The sequence below is a fragment of the Oncorhynchus mykiss genome, chromosome 23 (genome assembly GCF_013265735.2).
Source record: "Oncorhynchus mykiss isolate Arlee chromosome 23, USDA_OmykA_1.1, whole genome shotgun sequence".
NCBI lineage: Eukaryota > Metazoa > Chordata > Actinopteri > Salmoniformes > Salmonidae > Oncorhynchus > Oncorhynchus mykiss.
The window spans coordinates 59,381,909-59,399,535 of record NC_048587.1 but is presented as its reverse complement, the minus strand read 5'-3'; the positions used below and the strand labels follow the sequence as shown (position 1 = coordinate 59,399,535).

At 45.4% G+C, this 17,627-nt stretch overlaps 1 protein-coding gene across 2 annotated transcripts in view; it reads left to right on the top strand.

Annotated features, from left to right (window-relative positions):
* The window catches only part of LOC110503043 (proteasome activator complex subunit 4B), a 98,472-nt gene that overhangs the window by 54,743 nt on the left and 26,102 nt on the right, over window positions 1-17,627 (top strand). For both annotated transcript variants that reach the window (XM_036960897.1, XM_036960896.1), the window contains 8 exons: window positions 1,892-2,023; window positions 5,934-6,143; window positions 6,329-6,465; window positions 6,699-6,752; window positions 9,885-10,014; window positions 10,343-10,424; window positions 11,572-11,795; window positions 12,109-12,234. In XM_036960897.1, the coding sequence (XP_036816792.1) occupies window positions 1,892-2,023; window positions 5,934-6,143; window positions 6,329-6,465; window positions 6,699-6,752; window positions 9,885-10,014; window positions 10,343-10,424; window positions 11,572-11,795; window positions 12,109-12,234 (1,095 nt within the window). The remainder of the gene's footprint in view (window positions 1-1,891; window positions 2,024-5,933; window positions 6,144-6,328; window positions 6,466-6,698; window positions 6,753-9,884; window positions 10,015-10,342; window positions 10,425-11,571; window positions 11,796-12,108; window positions 12,235-17,627) is intronic.

Below are 17,627 nucleotides of genomic sequence, written 5' to 3'. Positions count from 1 at the left end.
GACAGAAACATGGCAAACGTTTTTTATAATCAATCCTCAAGGTGTTTTTCAAATATCTATTTGATAATATATCAACCGGGACAATTGGCTTTTCAGTAGGAACGAGAGGAAAAATGACTACCTTTACGCAATAATCACTCTGAGAGCCCTCAGCTGGCCACTTACGCAATGTAGTCATTTACGCTCATTCTTCAACATAAAGGCGTGAAACTATGTTGCTGTAGACACCTTAGGGAATATGCAGAAAAAAGGAATCTGGTTGATATCCCTTTCAATGGCCAATAGGGGTGCATAGGAACACAACGATTTCAAAATAAGAGGCACTTCCTGATTGGATTTTCCTCAGGGTTTCGACTGCAATATCGTTCTGTTATACTCGCAGACTATATTTTGACAGTTTTGGAAACTTTAGAGTGTTTTCTACCCTAAGCTGTCAATTATATGCATATTCTAGCATCTGGTCGTGAGAAATAGGCGGTTTACTTTGGGAATGTTATTTTTCCAAAAATAGTGCCCCCTAGTTTCAAGAGGTTAATAATCCACTCAGTTTCCCTCCATCATAATGCATACAAAATTAATCCCAAACGTTACTAATAAACTTTTCCAAACAAGTCAAACATTTATAATCAAACCTTAGGTATCCTAATTTGTAAATAAACGAAAACATTTAAGATGGAGAATAGTATGTTCATTACCGGAGATAAATAGGAAAGAAAACTCTTTCCTCCACGCGCTTGGAAACACTACAGCCAAAATGGGAGCCACCTAGAAAAACTACAATTTCTGGGTAATTTTTCCCAAAACCAGCCTGAAACTCTTTCTAAAGACTGTTGACATCTAGTGGAAGCCACAGGAACTGCAATCTGGGAGGACTTGGCCATATTATTAAAATACTAGCCATTGAAAATATTGGTAAGCTGAATTGTTTTTTTGGGGGATGGTTTGTCCTCTGGGTTTCGCCTTCCATATCAGTTCTGTTATACTCACAGACATTATTTTAACAGTTTTAGAAACTTTAGAGTGTTTTCTATCCAAATCTACCAATTATATGAATATCCTAGCTTCTGGGCCTGAGTAACAGGCAGTTTACTTTGGAAACGCTTTGCATCGAGATGTCAAAATACTGCCCCCTACCCCAGAGAGGTTAACAAGACATTTGCGGAGTGGTTGAAAAACAAGTTTTAATGACTCCAACCAAAGTGTTTGTTATCTTCCAACTTCAACTATACCAGGCAAATCTGTCTAGGGAAATGATTTCCTGAACATTTGAAGGTTTCCAGGTGATTTGTTCTCACCCACTGTTTCCTATAATAGCTTTTTGTTTTTTATTATGGGTAACATGTTAATTTCATACTGATGCTGTTCTTCAAACATTTGTTCTTATCATATCAGAGTTGAATAAATAATAATAGTGTATAAGACTTTTGTACATTTTTTACCTAAACCTAAACAAATAATTTATTTGTTTAATAAAATTAAAAAAAGCTCCAGAATAACGGCCTTTTGTGTTCTTTCTAATTGCATCTTGTTAGTGACTTTTACCATATGTTTAAATGGAATGCTGTCAAGAAAGAATGTATTCCATCGTTTTTATAGGCCTGATTTGGTACAATTCTATAATTGCGATCAGACTCACAAACAGCGCATGCCACACGCTTCTGGTACTCTAAAAAGTGGGACAGGGTTGGCAGGTCTGTAAATGGCATATATAATATCATATATTGTACCTCAAAACATATTAGAGGAGAATTTTAATTCTGAACAATGGGTTTTCTCTCTTGTTTTTTTTGAGGAAGTGGCGAGGAGAGAGGATGCAAGGAAGGAATCAAGGAAAATGTATTAAGAAAGAAACACCATTTGAGTGTCTCTCCCCCCATGTGTGCTCCTCCAGGTGCGTAGCCGGGCTCAGAGTGTGCTGTTCACGGCTCTGGGAACCTATAACTTCTGCTGCAGGGACGTGATCCCCCGTGTGCTGCAGTTCCTGGAACCAGACCGCTCCCACGTCACACAGCAGCAGTTCAAAGTAGGACTCGCTCTCTGTCCTGTCTCGCTCTCTGTCCTGTCTCGCTCTCTGTCCTGTTTCTCCAATACTCTTATTCTGTCCACACACACGGTCTAGGCTGGTTATTGAAAATTGATTGAGTCATTTATTGATCAATCAGCTGACTAAATTATTGTTTGACTGACTGATTGAATGAATGTTATACAATTAACAAAAACTTTAAACGCAACATGTAGGTTTTATGAGCTGCACTAAAAGATCACAAATGTTCCATATTCACAGATGTTGTGCAGAAATGTTTACATTTCACTTTTGTCAAGATAACACATCCACCTGACAGGTGTGGGATATCAATAAGCTTATTAAACAGCATGATAATTACACAGCTGCACTTTGTGCTGTGGACAATAAAAGGCCACTGTAAAATGTGCAGTTCTGTCACACAGCACAATGCCACAGATCTCGCAAGTTTTCAGGGAGCGCACAATTGGCATGCTGACTGCAGGGATGTCCACCAGAGCTGTTGCCAGAGAATTTAATGTATATTTCTTTACCATAATCACTGCCTCTAACGTTGTTTTAGATAATTTGTCCGTATGTGCAACCGGCTTCACAACCGCGGACCACATGTATGGCGTCGTGTGGGCGAGCGGATTATTGATGTGAACAGAGTGCCCCCAGGCATAAGCTACGGACAACGAACACAATTGCATTTTATCGATGGCAATTTGAATGCACAGAAACATCCTGACAAGATCATGAGGCCCATTTCTTAAGATTTAATTTAAGACATTTAAGATGTCTGACTGTTACGCACGCCTCTATGAAGAGGGAACGCAACACCCTGCTACAACTAAACTCTCTGTGAAGTGAAAGAGGTATGGACTGTAGGTGCGAGTAAGGATGACAACAGACAGAATGTGGTACCGTTTACAAGGACTTTATTCCTGTACACGGTAATATGGGGAAAAGGGGCTGGACGGAACCAAAGCAAAGAAAGTAAATCTTAAAGTCCCCCCCTCTCCTATCTTACCTGCCTACCCACCACTTACCTAATTTAGCACCACCTGGTGCCCTAACCAAAATACAGGGGGTGGTCCGCCCAGGTCTTACCTAGTGTGCCTAGACAGTGAATATACTACGGGTATATGTATGCCCGCGGGCCTCTTGCCTAAGCACTCCCAAGGTGCCTTCCCCTTCCCCCCTGGGAACAAATGAAACAAAATATTAAACAATTTCACAAACAAACTAAGAAACAAAGGACATCAAATAAGCTCTACCTGAGCAACAAATCACAGAACATACCAACTCTCAGCAATGAACTCCCAGCAAAATCAACCTCTAGCAAAATCTCTGCATCACAATCAATCGCTCTACAATGACCTCCCAGCAAATCTCTCTAGCAAATCTCTATCACAAACAATCGCTCTGCAATGACCTTGTATAAATCTCTCCCTCCTGAACAGAACACTGGCTTTTATATAGCTTCAGAAGGAACAGGTAATTGGAGACAGCTGCGTCTTGACGAGGGGGCGGGGTCAGCGCTCCAATTAGCCCTGGAGTCGACCAATCAGCTGCTTGAGGGATTTCAGGAAGCCATTTCCTGAAATAAACACATGCAAATACACAAACTACAACACATAAACTGGGGAACGTAACACTGACCGACAGATGCATATCTGTATTCCCAGTCATGTGAAATCCATAGATTAGGGCCTAATGAATTCATTTCAATTGACTGATTTCCTAATAAATCTTTGAAATTGTTGCATGTTGCGTTTATATTTTTGTTCAATATTCAGTGGGGCAAAAAAGTATTTAGTCAGCCACCAATTGTGCAAGTTCTCCCACTTAAAAAGATGAGAGAGGCCTGTAATTTTCATCATAGGTACACTTCAACTATGACAGATAAATGAGAAAACAAAATCCAGAAAATCACATTGTAGGATTTTTTATGAATTTATTTGCAAATTATGGTGGAAAATAAGTATTTGGTCACCTACAAACAAGCAAGATTTCTGGCTCTCACAGACCTGTAACTTCTTCTTTAAGAGGCTCCTCTGTCCTCCACTATTTACCTGTATTAATGGCACCTGTTTGAACTTGTTATCAGTATAAAAGACACCTGTCCACAACCTCAAACAGTCACACTCCAAACTCCACTATGGCCAAGACCAAAGAGCTGTCAAAGGACACCAGAAACAACATTTTAGACCTGCACCAGGCTGGGAAGACTGAATCTGCAATAGGTAAGCAGCTTGGTTTGAAGAAATCAACTGTGGTGGCAATTATTAGGAAATGGAAGACATACAAGACCACTGATAATCTCCCTCGATCTGGGGCTCCACGCAAGATCTCACCGCTTGGGGTCAAAATGATCACAAGAACGGTGAGCAGAAATCCCAGAATCACACGGGGGGACCTAGTGAATGACCTGCAGAGAGCTGGGACCAAATTAACAAAGCCTACCATCAGTAACACGCTACGCCGCCAGGGACTCAAATCCTGCAGTGCCAGACGTGTCCCCCTGCTTAAGCCAGTACATGTCCAGGCCCGTCTGAAGTTTGCTAGAGAGCATTTGGATGATCCAGAAGAAGATTGGGAGAATGTCATATGGTCAGATGAAACCAAAATATAACTTTTTGGTAAAAACTCAACTCGTCGTGTTTGGAGGACAAAGAATGCTGAGTTGCATCCAAAGAACACCATACCTACTGTGAAGCATGGGGGTGGAAACATCATGCTTTGGGGCTGTTTTTCTTCAAAGGGACCAGGGCGACTGATCCATGTAAAGGAAAGAATGAATGGGGCCATGTATCGTGAGATTTTGAGTGAAAACCTCCTTCCATTAGCAAGGGCATTGAAGATGAAACATGGCTGGGTCTTTCATCATGACAATGATCCCAAACACACCGCCCGGGTAACGAAGGAGTGGCTCCGTAAGAAGCATTTCAAGGTCCTGGAGTGGCCTAGTCAGTCTCCAGATCTCAACCCCATTGAAAATCTTTGGAGGGAGTTGAAAGTCTGTGTTTCCCAGCAACAGCCCCAAAACATCACTGCTCTAGAGGAGATCTGAATGGAGGAATGGGCCAAAATACCAGCAACAGTGTGTGAAAACCTTGTGAAGACTAACAGAAAACGTTTGACCTCTGTCATTGCCAACAAAGGGTATATAACAAAGTATTGAGAAACTTTTGTTATTGACCAAATACTTATTTTCCACCATAATTTGCAAATAAATTCATTAAAAATCCTACAATGTGATTTTCTGGATTATTTTTTCTAATTTTGTCTGTCATAGTTGGTGTACCTATGATAAAAATTACAGGCCTCATCTTTTTAAGTGGGAGAACTTGCACAATTGCTGGCTGACTAAATACTTTTTTGCCCCACTGTAAATGGAGAAAATTTAAAATAACTGATCCCTCTTCCTTCTATTTCCCCATCCTTCATTGTCTTTATCCTTCCTCATCTCTCTCTCCGCTCTCTCCTCTCTCTCCTCCCGCCCTCTCTCCTCTCGCTCTCTCTCTCCTCTCGCTCTCTCTCTCCTTTCGCTCTCTCTCTCTCCTCTCGGGCGCTCTCTCTCTCTCCTCTCGGGCGCTCTCTCTCCTCTCGGGCGCTCTCTCTCTCTCCTCTCGGGCGCTCTCTCTCTCTCCTCTCGGGCGCTCTCTCTCTCTCCTCTCGGGCGCTCTCTCTCTCTCCTCTCGGGCGCTCTCTCTCTCTTCTCTCGGGCGCTCTCTCTCTCTTCTCTCGGGCGCTCTCTCTCTCTTCTCTCGGGCGCTCTCTCTCTCCTCTCGGGCGCTCTCTCTCTCCTCTCGGGCGCTCTCTCTCTCCTCTCCGCTCGCACTCTCTCTCCTCTCGCTCGTGATCTCTCTCCTCTCGATCTCGATCTCTCTACTCTCGCGCTCTCTCTCTCTCTCTCTCTCTCTAGGGTGCCTTATACTGTCTCTTGGGGAACCACAGTGGGGTGTGCCTGGCCAACCTGCACGACTGGGACTGCATCACCCTGACCTGGCCTGCCATCGTCCGCTCAGGACTCAGCTCAGCTATGTCCCTGGAGAAGCCCTCCATCGTCCGCCTGTTCGACGACCTCGCTGACAAGATCCACCGCCAGTACGAGACCATCGGCATAGACTTTGCTGTAAGAGTCTCTTCCTGCCTTTCCATTGGTCAAAATTATCATTACAACCATCTGGGTTTTAATGACACCGTGTCCTGATTGTAAAGTGAAAGTAATAACGTCATGACATCATTACTGCAGCTCCAGACCTCGTCCTATATAACATGTATAATAATATATGATTAAACCTCTTAACTGTAATGTAGATCCCATCAGAATGCCGTGCGGTGGCGGTGCAGCTCCAGACCTCTGGTGTTCCTCTGCCCCCGGAACCTGTCCCCTCAGACCAAGAAGAAGCAGAGGGCCTCAGGAAGCAGGAGGAGAAGAACTTAGACTCTGAACAGTGAGTACATATCTATTTTATCAGACAGCAAGAAGAGTGCTGGACACTGCTAATGAATAAACACTACAATACTGTTGTTGGACTGTGTACAAAATCTTCAACTTGCATTTGTATTGGTGTATTATTACACTAGCAAAGGTCTACCAGTTCCCATTGTTAAACTAATCCCTCAGTTATGTCTACAGTATAATGTCCACACACTTTCCAAACTACTACTGTGCTGTCTCCCTCAGGAAATATGACAAGCTGGTTGGTGAACTTCTGGACCGCCTCAATGACAGAAACATGTAGGTTCACCTCGTCTCGATGACAGAAACATGTAGGTTCACCTCGTCTCGATGACAGAAACATGTAGGTTCACCTCATCCCGATGACAGAAACATGCAGGTTCACCTCGTCTCGATGACAGAAACATGTAGGTTCACCTCGTCTCGATGACAGAAACATGTAGGTTCACCTCATCCCGATGACAGAAACATGCAGGTTCACCTCGTCCCGATGACAGAAACATGTAGGTTCACCTCATCCCGATGACAGAAACATGCAGGTTCACCTCGTCTCGATGACAGAAACATGCAGGTTCACCTCATCCCAATGACAGAAACATGCAGGTTCACCTCATCCCAATGACAGAAACATGTAGGTTCACCTCATCCCAATGACAGAAACATGTAGGTTCACCTCGTCTCGATGACAGAAACATGCAGGTTCACCTCATCCCAATGACAGAAACATGTAGGTTCACCTCGTCTCGATGACAGAAACATGCAGGTTCACCTCGTCTCGATGACAGAAACATGCAGGTTCACCTCATCCCAATGACAGAAACATGCAGGTTCACCTCATCCCAATGACAGAAACATGTAGGTTCACCTCATCCCAATGACAGAAACGTGTAGGTTCACCTCATCCCAATGACAGAAACATGTAGGTTCACCTCATCTCGATGACAGAAACATGTAGGTTCACCTCATCCCAATGACAGAAACATGCAGGTTCACCTCATCCCAATGACAGAAACATGTAGGTTCACCTCATCCCAATGACAGAAACATGTAGGTTCACCTCGTCTCGATGACAGAAACATGTAGGTTCACCTCATCCCAATGACAGAAACATGCAGGTTCAGCTCGTCTCGATGACAGAAACATGTAGGTTCACCTCATCCCAATGACAGAAACATGTAGGTTCACCTCATCCCAATGACAGAAACATGTAGGTTCACCTCATCCCAATGACAGAAACATGTAGGTTCACCTCATCCCAATGACAGAAACATGCAGGTTCACCTCATCCCAATGACAGAAACATGTAGGTTCACCTCGTCTCGATGACAGAAACATGTAGGTTCACCTCGTCCCGATGACAGAAACATGCAGGTTCACCTCATCCCAATGACAGAAACGTGTAGGTTCACCTCATCCCAATGACAGAAACATGTAGGTTCACCTCATCCCAATGACAGAAACATGTAGGTTCACCTCGTCTCGATGACAGAAACATGTAGGTTCACCTCGTCCCGATGACAGAAACATGCAGGTTCACCTCATCCCAATGACAGAAACATGCAGGTTCACCTCATCCCAATGACAGAAACGTGTAGGTTCACCTCATCCCAATGACAGAAACATGTAGGTTCACCTCATCCCAATGACAGAAACGTGCAGGTTCACCTCATCCCAATGACAGAAACATGCAGGTTCACCTCGTCTCGATGACAGAAACGTGTAGGTTCACCTCGTCCCAATGACAGAAACATGTAGGTTCACCTCATCCCAATGACAGAAACATGTAGGTTCACCTCGTCTCGATGACAGAAACGTGTAGGTTCACCTCATCCCGATGACTGAGGCGTGCAGGTTCACCTCGTCTCGATGACAGAAACGTGTAGGTTCACCTCATCCCGATGACTGAGGCGTGCAGGTTCACCTCGTCCCGATGACTGAGGCGTGCAGGTTCACGTCTTCTCGATGACTGAGGCGTGCAGGTTCACGTCTTCTCGATGACTGAGGCGTGCAGGTTCAGCTCGTCCCCATGACTGAGGCGTGCAGGTTCAGCTCGTCCCGATGACTGAGGCGTGCAGGTTCAGCTCGTCCCGATGACTGAGGCGTGCAGGTTCAGCTCGTCCCGATGACTGAGGCGTGCAGGTTCAACTCGTCCCGATGACAGAAACATGCAGGTTCACCTCATCCCGATGACTGAGGCGTGCAGGTTCACCTCGTCCCGATGACTGAGGCGTGCAGGTTCAGCTCGTCCCGATGACTGAGGCGTGCAGGTTCACCTCGTCCCGATGACTGAGGCGTGCAGGTTCACCTCGTCCCGATGACTGAGGCGTGCAGGTTCAGCTCGTCCCGATGACTGAGGCGTGCAGGTTCACCTCTTCTCGATGACTGAGGCGTGCAGGTTCACCTCGTCTCGATGACTGAGGCGTGCAGGTTCAGCTCGTCCCCATGACTGAGGCGTGCAGGTTCAGCTCGTCCCGATGACTGAGGCGTGCAGGTTCAGCTCGTCCCGATGACTGAGGCGTGCAGGTTCAACTCGTCCCGATGACAGAAACATGCAGGTTCACCTCATCCCGATGACTGAGGCGTGCAGGTTCAGCTCGTCCCGATGACTGAGGCGTGCAGGTTCACCTCGTCCCGATGACTGAGGCGTGCAGGTTCACCTCGTCCCGATGACTGAGGCGTGCAGGTTCAGCTCGTCCCGATGACTGAGGCCTGCAGGTTCACCTCGTCCCGATGACTGAGGCGTGCAGGTTCACCTCTTCTCGATGACTGAGGCGTGCAGGTTCACCTCGTCTCGATGACTGAGGCGTGCAGGTTCAGCTCGTCCCCATGACTGAGGCGTGCAGGTTCAGCTCGTCCCGATGACTGAGGCGTGCAGGTTCAACTCGTCCCGATGACAGAAACATGCAGGTTCACCTCATCCCGATGACTGAGGCGTGCAGGTTCAGCTCGTCCCGATGACTGAGGCGTGCAGGTTCACCTCGTCCCGATGACTGAGGCGTGCAGGTTCACCTCGTCCCGATGACTGAGGCGTGCAGGTTCACCTCGTCCCGATGACTGAGGCGTGCAGGTTCAGCTCGTCCCGATGACTGAGGCGTGCAGGTTCAGCTCGTCCCGATGACTGAGGCGTGCAGGTTCAGCTCGTCCCGATGACTGAGGCGTGCAGGTTCAGCTCGTCCCGATGACTGAGGCGTGCAGGTTCAGCTCGTCCCGATGACTGAGGCGTGCAGGTTCAGCTCGTCCCGATGACAGACGTTACAATAATATCCTGTCGGCTCTATTTCTTACATTTCTATCTTCGACATTTAAAATTCCACGAAATACCAAAATGTCTGTTGCTATTGGACGACTTCAGGCAGTACCTCTGTTTCAAAACGTTTTCCACCTCCTGAACACACCTGCTTTATGTTGCAGGCCCTGGAAGTTTGAGCACATTGCCATTGGCTTCATGTCTCTGTTACTGAGGGATGACCACCCCCTCCCCTCCCCCGCTGTCCTTTTCTTCGTCAAGAGCCTCAACCATGACTCCCTCCTGGTCCGCAAGGTGGGCACTGCCACAGCAACCACTCTGTCCATACACTCTCTGTCCATACACTCTCTGTCCATACACTCTCTGTCCATACACTCTCTGTCCATACACTCTCTGTCCATACACTCTCTGTCCATACACTCTCTGTCCATACACACGTAGAATCACTGACACTCAGTCATGTGTTCAGTTTCATTCAGATGGCAGCAGTCAACAACGTTTCACACACAAATACACTTATCTTCATACATGTATATTCTCACCACTGCTGAGGACTTTAATCATTATGGTATTTCATTGTAAGATAGAAACATCTTTATACATGTATTTATTTCCCCACTAGGTGGCGATATCAGCTGTGGCAGGGATCATGAAGCAACTCAAGAGGCCACACAGAAAAGTACCAGTCAGCCCCAACACGCTCTGTAAGTAACCTGCACTTTGTCTCCTCACCAGTCCTTTTACCTGGGTTTAAATAATATTTATTTTGAGCTGCGGTTGATTGTGTTTGCTCTGGCGCTGTGGAACCAAAGGAATAGTCCCAAAATTGTAAACCCTGTCCACCTGGCACTCCAGGCAGGCTGAATCAAAGCATTTGAAAGAAAACAAATACTATTTGACCCCAGGTCAGATTTATAACAGCAGGGTTCGCACAAGGTGCTTAAAGTACTTGAATTTGGCACTCTGAAATTCAAGTACCGGAATACCTTGATAATCAGACCTTTTGTTGGTACTTGAAAAGTACTTGAGTTAAAATGAGGTGAGAACAGATCATTTTCAAATATATTTATGAAAAATATTAGAAAAATGTATTGGTCTTGCAAATTAATTTCCAGGCAGACTACCGAGTTGTAGTTCCCCATGTGTTTAGCTCTGTTTGCCAGGCGGGCTCGCTCATTCCACCCACAATGCCACTCAGCCAGGCCAAACGTCACATCCACAGCTGAAATGGACAATGTAGATTCAATTCTGGAACAACATTGGACCAACACTTTACATGTTGTGTTGATAATTCTGTTCAGTGTAGTTTACTCACCACTAACTACATCACTGGACCCCTCCAACCCACTCCTTGTAAAGTGCAAAAAATGAGTCAAAGTTTGTCAGTGGGTGAATAAGCCCTGAAGAGCCACATGAAGGGGGAATTACAACGCTGCATTCGGCGCTAGTGCCTGTTCTACATTGTGACTTTTTCTGCAACAACCTCCAAAGCTTCATGGGGAGCCCGTGATTTTCTGCTTTATCAAGTGGCAGCCGTTAGTTATGAGGTTGTAGCGATATACTGCCATCTGGTGGCGACTAGAAACAATCACATAATATTCACGACTACAAATTGATGATCCTAAAGATAAATGTTAGTGCTTGAAAAAGTACTTAAGTCCTTGAATTTAACTTGCCACTGCCTCTGAGAACCCTGTAACATATACATGCAGCTTATCTCACCACCTCTCCCTCTCAACCAAGTGGTCTGATTGCAGGCGACAGGCCTGATAACCAGTGGCTCCAGTATAACAGTAACCTCATGGTCATATCTCTTCCCTCTCTCCTTCTTCCTCCTCTTCCCTCTACCAGGTGGTATGAAAGAGCTGGCTGGTTTGATAGCAGGGGACAGGCCTGATAACCAGTGGCTCCAGTATAACAGTAGCAGTCTGCCTCGTACCCAGCAGGACTGGGAGGGCTGTACGTTTGTAGAGAAGACCCACTGGGGATACTACAGCTGGCCACAGAAACTCATGATGTACGCTCCTTCTGAGGAGCAGCCCAAACAAGGACTGACCAGGGAGGAGATGACAGAGGTGAGGAGATGACACACACAATGGCCACAGTCCGGTGCTCTACCCTTGTCCCAAAGTGTGCACTCTTACACTCCCCCTCATGGATGTAAAATGAATTTATTAGTGTAAGGAATATGGTGGAAACTCCCTCCAGCCATGCACGCTTCCAATGCTTTTGAAATGCATGAGTGGGAGTGACAACGGCACACTTCTGGCTGAAGGGTAGAGAATCAGAATGCGTTCTCTCACTCTTGGAAAATGTATGTAACATCCTCTGCTGTAAAAGGTGATATCTCATGTCCACTGTTACAACTGTTTTGTTTCTTCCCTCCAGCGAGAGCAGATCATCTATGACCACTTCTCAGATCCAGGATTCATCAACCAGCTGATTGAGTTCCTCTCTCTGGAGGACCGCAAGGGCAAGGACAAGTTCAGTCCCCGCAGGTTCTGCCTTTTCAAGGTGAGGGAGACACAGATCAGGATTTAACACTCACCCAATCTCAAAGGTCTTTCCTGAACCTTCTCTTCAAATGGTCTCCTTGCTTCCCTCTGACTTTTTAAAATGTAGACTGGGTGAGCATGAAAGATAGAAGCTACGTAAACAAGGGAAGACTTCTGAGGATTAACCTAGACAGTTTTTGTAGGCTAAGAATATGGTTGGAATGGTGCTGCAATGGACAGCTGTCGCTTTACAGGCTCCTGACCAAGTCTGCTATTTTGGGTGTTTCTCTTTTTTTCACTGATCTTAACTTTATTTATACATAATGTTTCTTCCATCATTTCCTATGACCAAAAATAATTTCTGGACATCAGAACAGCAATCACTAACCTCAATTTTGATCATATTTCTACTTCGATGAGTCGGTGGCGCAGGACCACCAACTCTCGGAAGAGAAAGAGATGGCGTGAGAGAGGCCGACCTGTGGGCACCCTGACGAAACTACTTCGGCGACTATATAAACCGCCTATACACTCCGTTCTATTGGCGAATGTACAATCACAGGAGAACAGACTGGACAAGCGCCATTCGAGACTCCTATCAACGGGACCTGAAGAACTGTAATGTCCTATGTTTCTCGGCGTCGGGGCTGAACAAGGACAGGGATAATAATATACATCTAGCTGTATTTTATGTATCTGACATAACGGGGGGAGGTGTGTGTCTCATGGTTAACAACAGCTGGTGTGCGATCTCTAATATTAAGGAAGTCTCGAGGTTCTGCTCCCTTGAATACCTTAATACCTTAGATGTAGACCATAGTTTCTACCAAAATAGTTTTTATAAATGTTTTGTAGCTGTCTATTTACCACAACAAACCACGGCTACACTCAATGAGCTGTATAATGCCATAAGCAAACAAGAAAATGCTCATCTAGAGGCGGCGCTCTGATTGGTCTGTGATTTTAATGTTGGCAAACTGAACTCCCGTCTTACCTCATTTCTACCAGCATTTCACTTGTGCATCTCGACGAAAATAAACTCTAGATCACCTTTACTCCACACACAGAAATTCATACAAAGTTCTCCCTCGCCCTCCAGTTGGTTAATCCGACCACAACTCTATCCTCCTGATTCCTGCTTACAAGCAAAAGCTCAAACAGGAAGTACCAGTGACGCGCCCAATACGGAAGACTGGAATATGTTCCGTTATTCATCCGATGGCATTGAGGAGTTTACCACATCAGTCACCAGCTTTATTAATAAGTGCATCTATGACATCGTCCCCACAGTGAACGTACATCTCCCTCAACGTCAGCAAGACAAACAGGCTCCACACCAACCAACTCTGAAAAGGTTTGGCATGGGCCCTCCCGGACCTCTATACCAGGCAGTGTTAGAGGAAGGCTCAAAGAATTGTCAGACTCCAGAGACCCAAGTCATAGACTGTTCTTTCTGCTACCGCATGGCAAACTGTACAGATGCACCAAGCCTGGAACCAACAGGACCCTGAACAGCTTCTACCCCCAAGCACCAGTTAGCCTTGAGCTAGGCCCATATACCAGCTAATTCTAGGGCTACAATACCTCTTGCCAATTGGTCTGGACCCTTTGTTGTTGACGCGGAGACCCGCCGATCTATCACGACTGGTCTGCCGAAGTGGTCGCACCGGGCTTTTCCATTGCGATGTTGCCGAAGACCCATCTTCTTCCCCCGGCCCGCTAGCATTCTAAGCGTTGTCTCCCCCACTCGCCTAGCGTAGTGGTGACTACTGAATGGCTCCGTGACTCGCCTACTGTTGTTCTTTAGACCCCATGATTACTCGGCTACACAGCTGATGCCCCCGGGACTGTTTCAATAACACGGTACCTCATTTTGTTTATCTGTCGGCCCCAGCCTCAAACTCCGGTCCTGTATGTACCTAACTGACCCGCTCTGCCCATTCATCACCATTTACCCGTTGTTGTCTTAGCTCTCCCGATCAACACCGGTGACTGCTTTATGTCTCTCTCTGTCAATATGCCTTGTCTACTGCTGTCTCGGCTAATCCTTATTGTTTTATTTCACTGTAGAGCCTTCAGTCCCGCTCACCTTGCCTTAGATAGCTTTTTGTCCCACCCTCCACACATGTGGAGACGAAACCTCTCTCATCGTTACTCAATGCTTAGGTTTACCTCCACTGTACTCACATCCTACCGTACCCTTGTCTGTACATTATGCCTTGAATCTAGTCTACCACGCACAGATCTGCTCCTTTTATTCTCTGTTCCCAACGCATTAGACGACCAGTTCTTATAGCCTTTAGCCGTACCCTTATCTTACTCCTCCTCTGTTCCTCTGGTGATGTAGAGGTTAACCCAGGCACTGGAGATCCCAGTACCACACCTATTCCCCAGGCGTTATCATTTGTTGACTTCTGTAACCGTAAAAGCTTTGGTTTCATGCATGTCAACATCAGAAGCCTCCTCCCTAAGTTTGTTTGCACACTCCGCCAACTCTGATGTCCTAGCCGTGTCTGAATCCTGGCTTAAGAAGGGCCACCAAAAAGTATGAAATGTTCATCCCCAACTACAATATTTTCCACCAAGATAGAACTGCCAAGGGGGCGGGAGCGGGGTCGCAATCTGCTGCAGAGACAGCCTGCAGAGTTCTGTCATGCTATCCAGGTCTGTGCCCAAACAGTTCAAGCTTCTACTTCTAAAAATCCACCTTTCCAGAAATACATCTCTCACTTGCTGTAGACCCCCCTCAGCTCCCAGTTGTGCCCTGGACTCTATATGCGAATTGATTGCCCCTCATTTATCTTCAGAGTTCGTACTGTTAGGTGACCTAAACTGGGATATTCTTAACACCCAGGCCACCCTACAATCTAAGCTAGATACCCTCAATCTCACACAAATTATCAAGGAACCTACCATGTACAACCCCAAATCCGTAAACACGAGGCACCCTCATATATATCATCCTGACCAACCTGCCCTCTAAATACACCTCTGCTGTCTTCAACCAGGATCTCAGCGATCACTGCCTCATTGCCTGCGTCCATAATGGGTCCGCTGTCAAACGACCACCCCTCATCACTGTCAAACGCTCCCTAAAACACTTTGGGTAGCAGGCCTTATTAATCGACCTGGCCCTGGTATCCTGGAAGGATACTGACCTCATCCCGTCAGTAGAGGATGCCTGATTATTCTTTAAATGTGATTTCCTCACCATCTTAACCTGTCTAGGACAGAAACGGAACCCCTCGCCAACAGCCAATGAAATTGCAGGGCACCAAATACAAATCAACAGAAATCTCATAAATCAATTTTCACCATTTTAAAGATCAAATTCTCATCAATCCAGCCACAGTGTCTTGATTTCAAAAATATTTTACAGCGAAAGCACCACAAACGATTATGTTAGGTCACCACCAAGCCGCAGAAAAACCCAGCCATTTATCCAGCCAAAGAGAGGAGTCACAAAAAGCACAAATAGAGAAAAAATGAATCACTAACTTTTGATGATCTTCATCAGATGGCACTCATAGGACTTCATGTTACACAATACATGTATGTTTTGTTCGATAAAGTGCATATTTAAATCCAAAAATCGTATTTTACATTGGTATGTTATGTTCAGTAGTTCAAAAACATGCTATGATTTTGCAGAGAGCCACATGAATTCACAGAAATACTCATTATAAATGTCGAGGAAAATTCAAGTTTTATGCATGGAGCTTTAGATACACTTCTTAACTTCTTTGGGATAGGGGGCAGCATTTTCACTTTTGGATGAATAGTGTGCCCAGAGTAAACTGCCTCCTACTCAGTCCAAGATGCTAATAAATGCATATTATTATTAGTATTGAATAGAAAACACTCTGAAGTTTCTAAAACTGTTTGAATGATGTCTGTGAGTATAACAGAACTCATATGGCATGCAAAAACCTGAGGAGAAAAAAAAGGAAGTGGGAAATCTGAGGTTTGTCGTTTTTGAACTCAGCCCCTATCGAATACACAGTGGGACATGGGTTATTTTGCACTTCCTAAGGCTTCCACTAGATGTCAACCGTCTTTAGAACATTTCAGGCTTCTACTGTGAAGTGGGAGCGAATGAGAGGTGTTTGACTAAGGGGTCTGGCAGCAGCCTCGTTCTCAGTCACGCGCATTTCACATGTGAGGTGTCTCTCGTTCCATTGCTTTTCTACAGACAATGGAATTCTCCGGTTGGAACATTATTGAACATTTATGATATAAACATCCTAAAGATTGATTCTATACTTAGTTTGACAAGTGTCTTCGACCTGTAATATAACTTTTTGAAGTTTTCGTCCGACTGGACCTGAACGCGCTTTTGGATTTGTTTACCAAACACCCTAACAAAAGAACCTATATGGACATAAATTATGGACATTATCAAACAAAACAAACATTTATTGTGGAACTGCGAGTGCATTCTGATGAAGATCATCAAAGGTTAGTGAATATTTATAATGCTATTTATGACTAATGTTGACTGAGCAACATGGTGGATATTTCTATTGGCTAGTTTGGGCTCTGAGCGCCATACTCAGATTATGCTTTTTCCGTAATGTTTTTTTGAAATCTGACACAGCGGTTGCATTAAATAAGCATGCCCCGTTCAAAAAATGTAGAACTAAGAACAGATATAGCCCTTGGTTCACTCCAGTTCACTGCCCTTGACCAGCACAAAAACATCCTGTGGTGTACTGCATTAGCATCGAATAGCCCCTGTGATGTGCAACTTTTCAGGGAAGTTAGGAACCAATATACACATGCAGTTGGAAAGCAAAGGCTAGCTTTTTCAAAAATAAATTTGCATCCTGTAGCATGAATTCCAAAAAGTTCTGGGACACTGTAAAGTCCATGTAGAATAGGAGCACATCCCAGCTGCCCACTGCACCGAGGCTAGGAAATACTGTCACCACTGATAAATCCACGATAATCAAGAATTTCAATAAGCATTTTTCTACGGCTGGCCTTGCTTTCCACCTGGCTACCCCGACTCCGGCCAACAGCTCTGCACCCCCCGCAGCAACTTGCCCAAGCAACCCACCCAATTCTGCTTCACCCAAATCCAGATAGCTGATGGTCTGAAAGAGCTGCAAAATCTGGACCCCTACAAATTTGCCGGGCTAGACAATCTGTACCCTCTCTTTCTAAAAGTATCTGCCGTAATTTTTGCAAACCCTATTACTAGCCTGTTCAACCTCTTTCATATCGTCTGCGTTCCCTAAAGATTGGTAAGCTGCCGCGGTCATCCCCCTCTTCAAATGAGGAGACACTCCAGATACAAACTATTACAGACCTATATCCATCCTGCCCTGCCTTTCTAAAGTCTTCGAAAGCCAAGTTAATAAACAGATCACCGACCATTTCGAATCCCACCGTACCTTTTCCGCTGTGCAA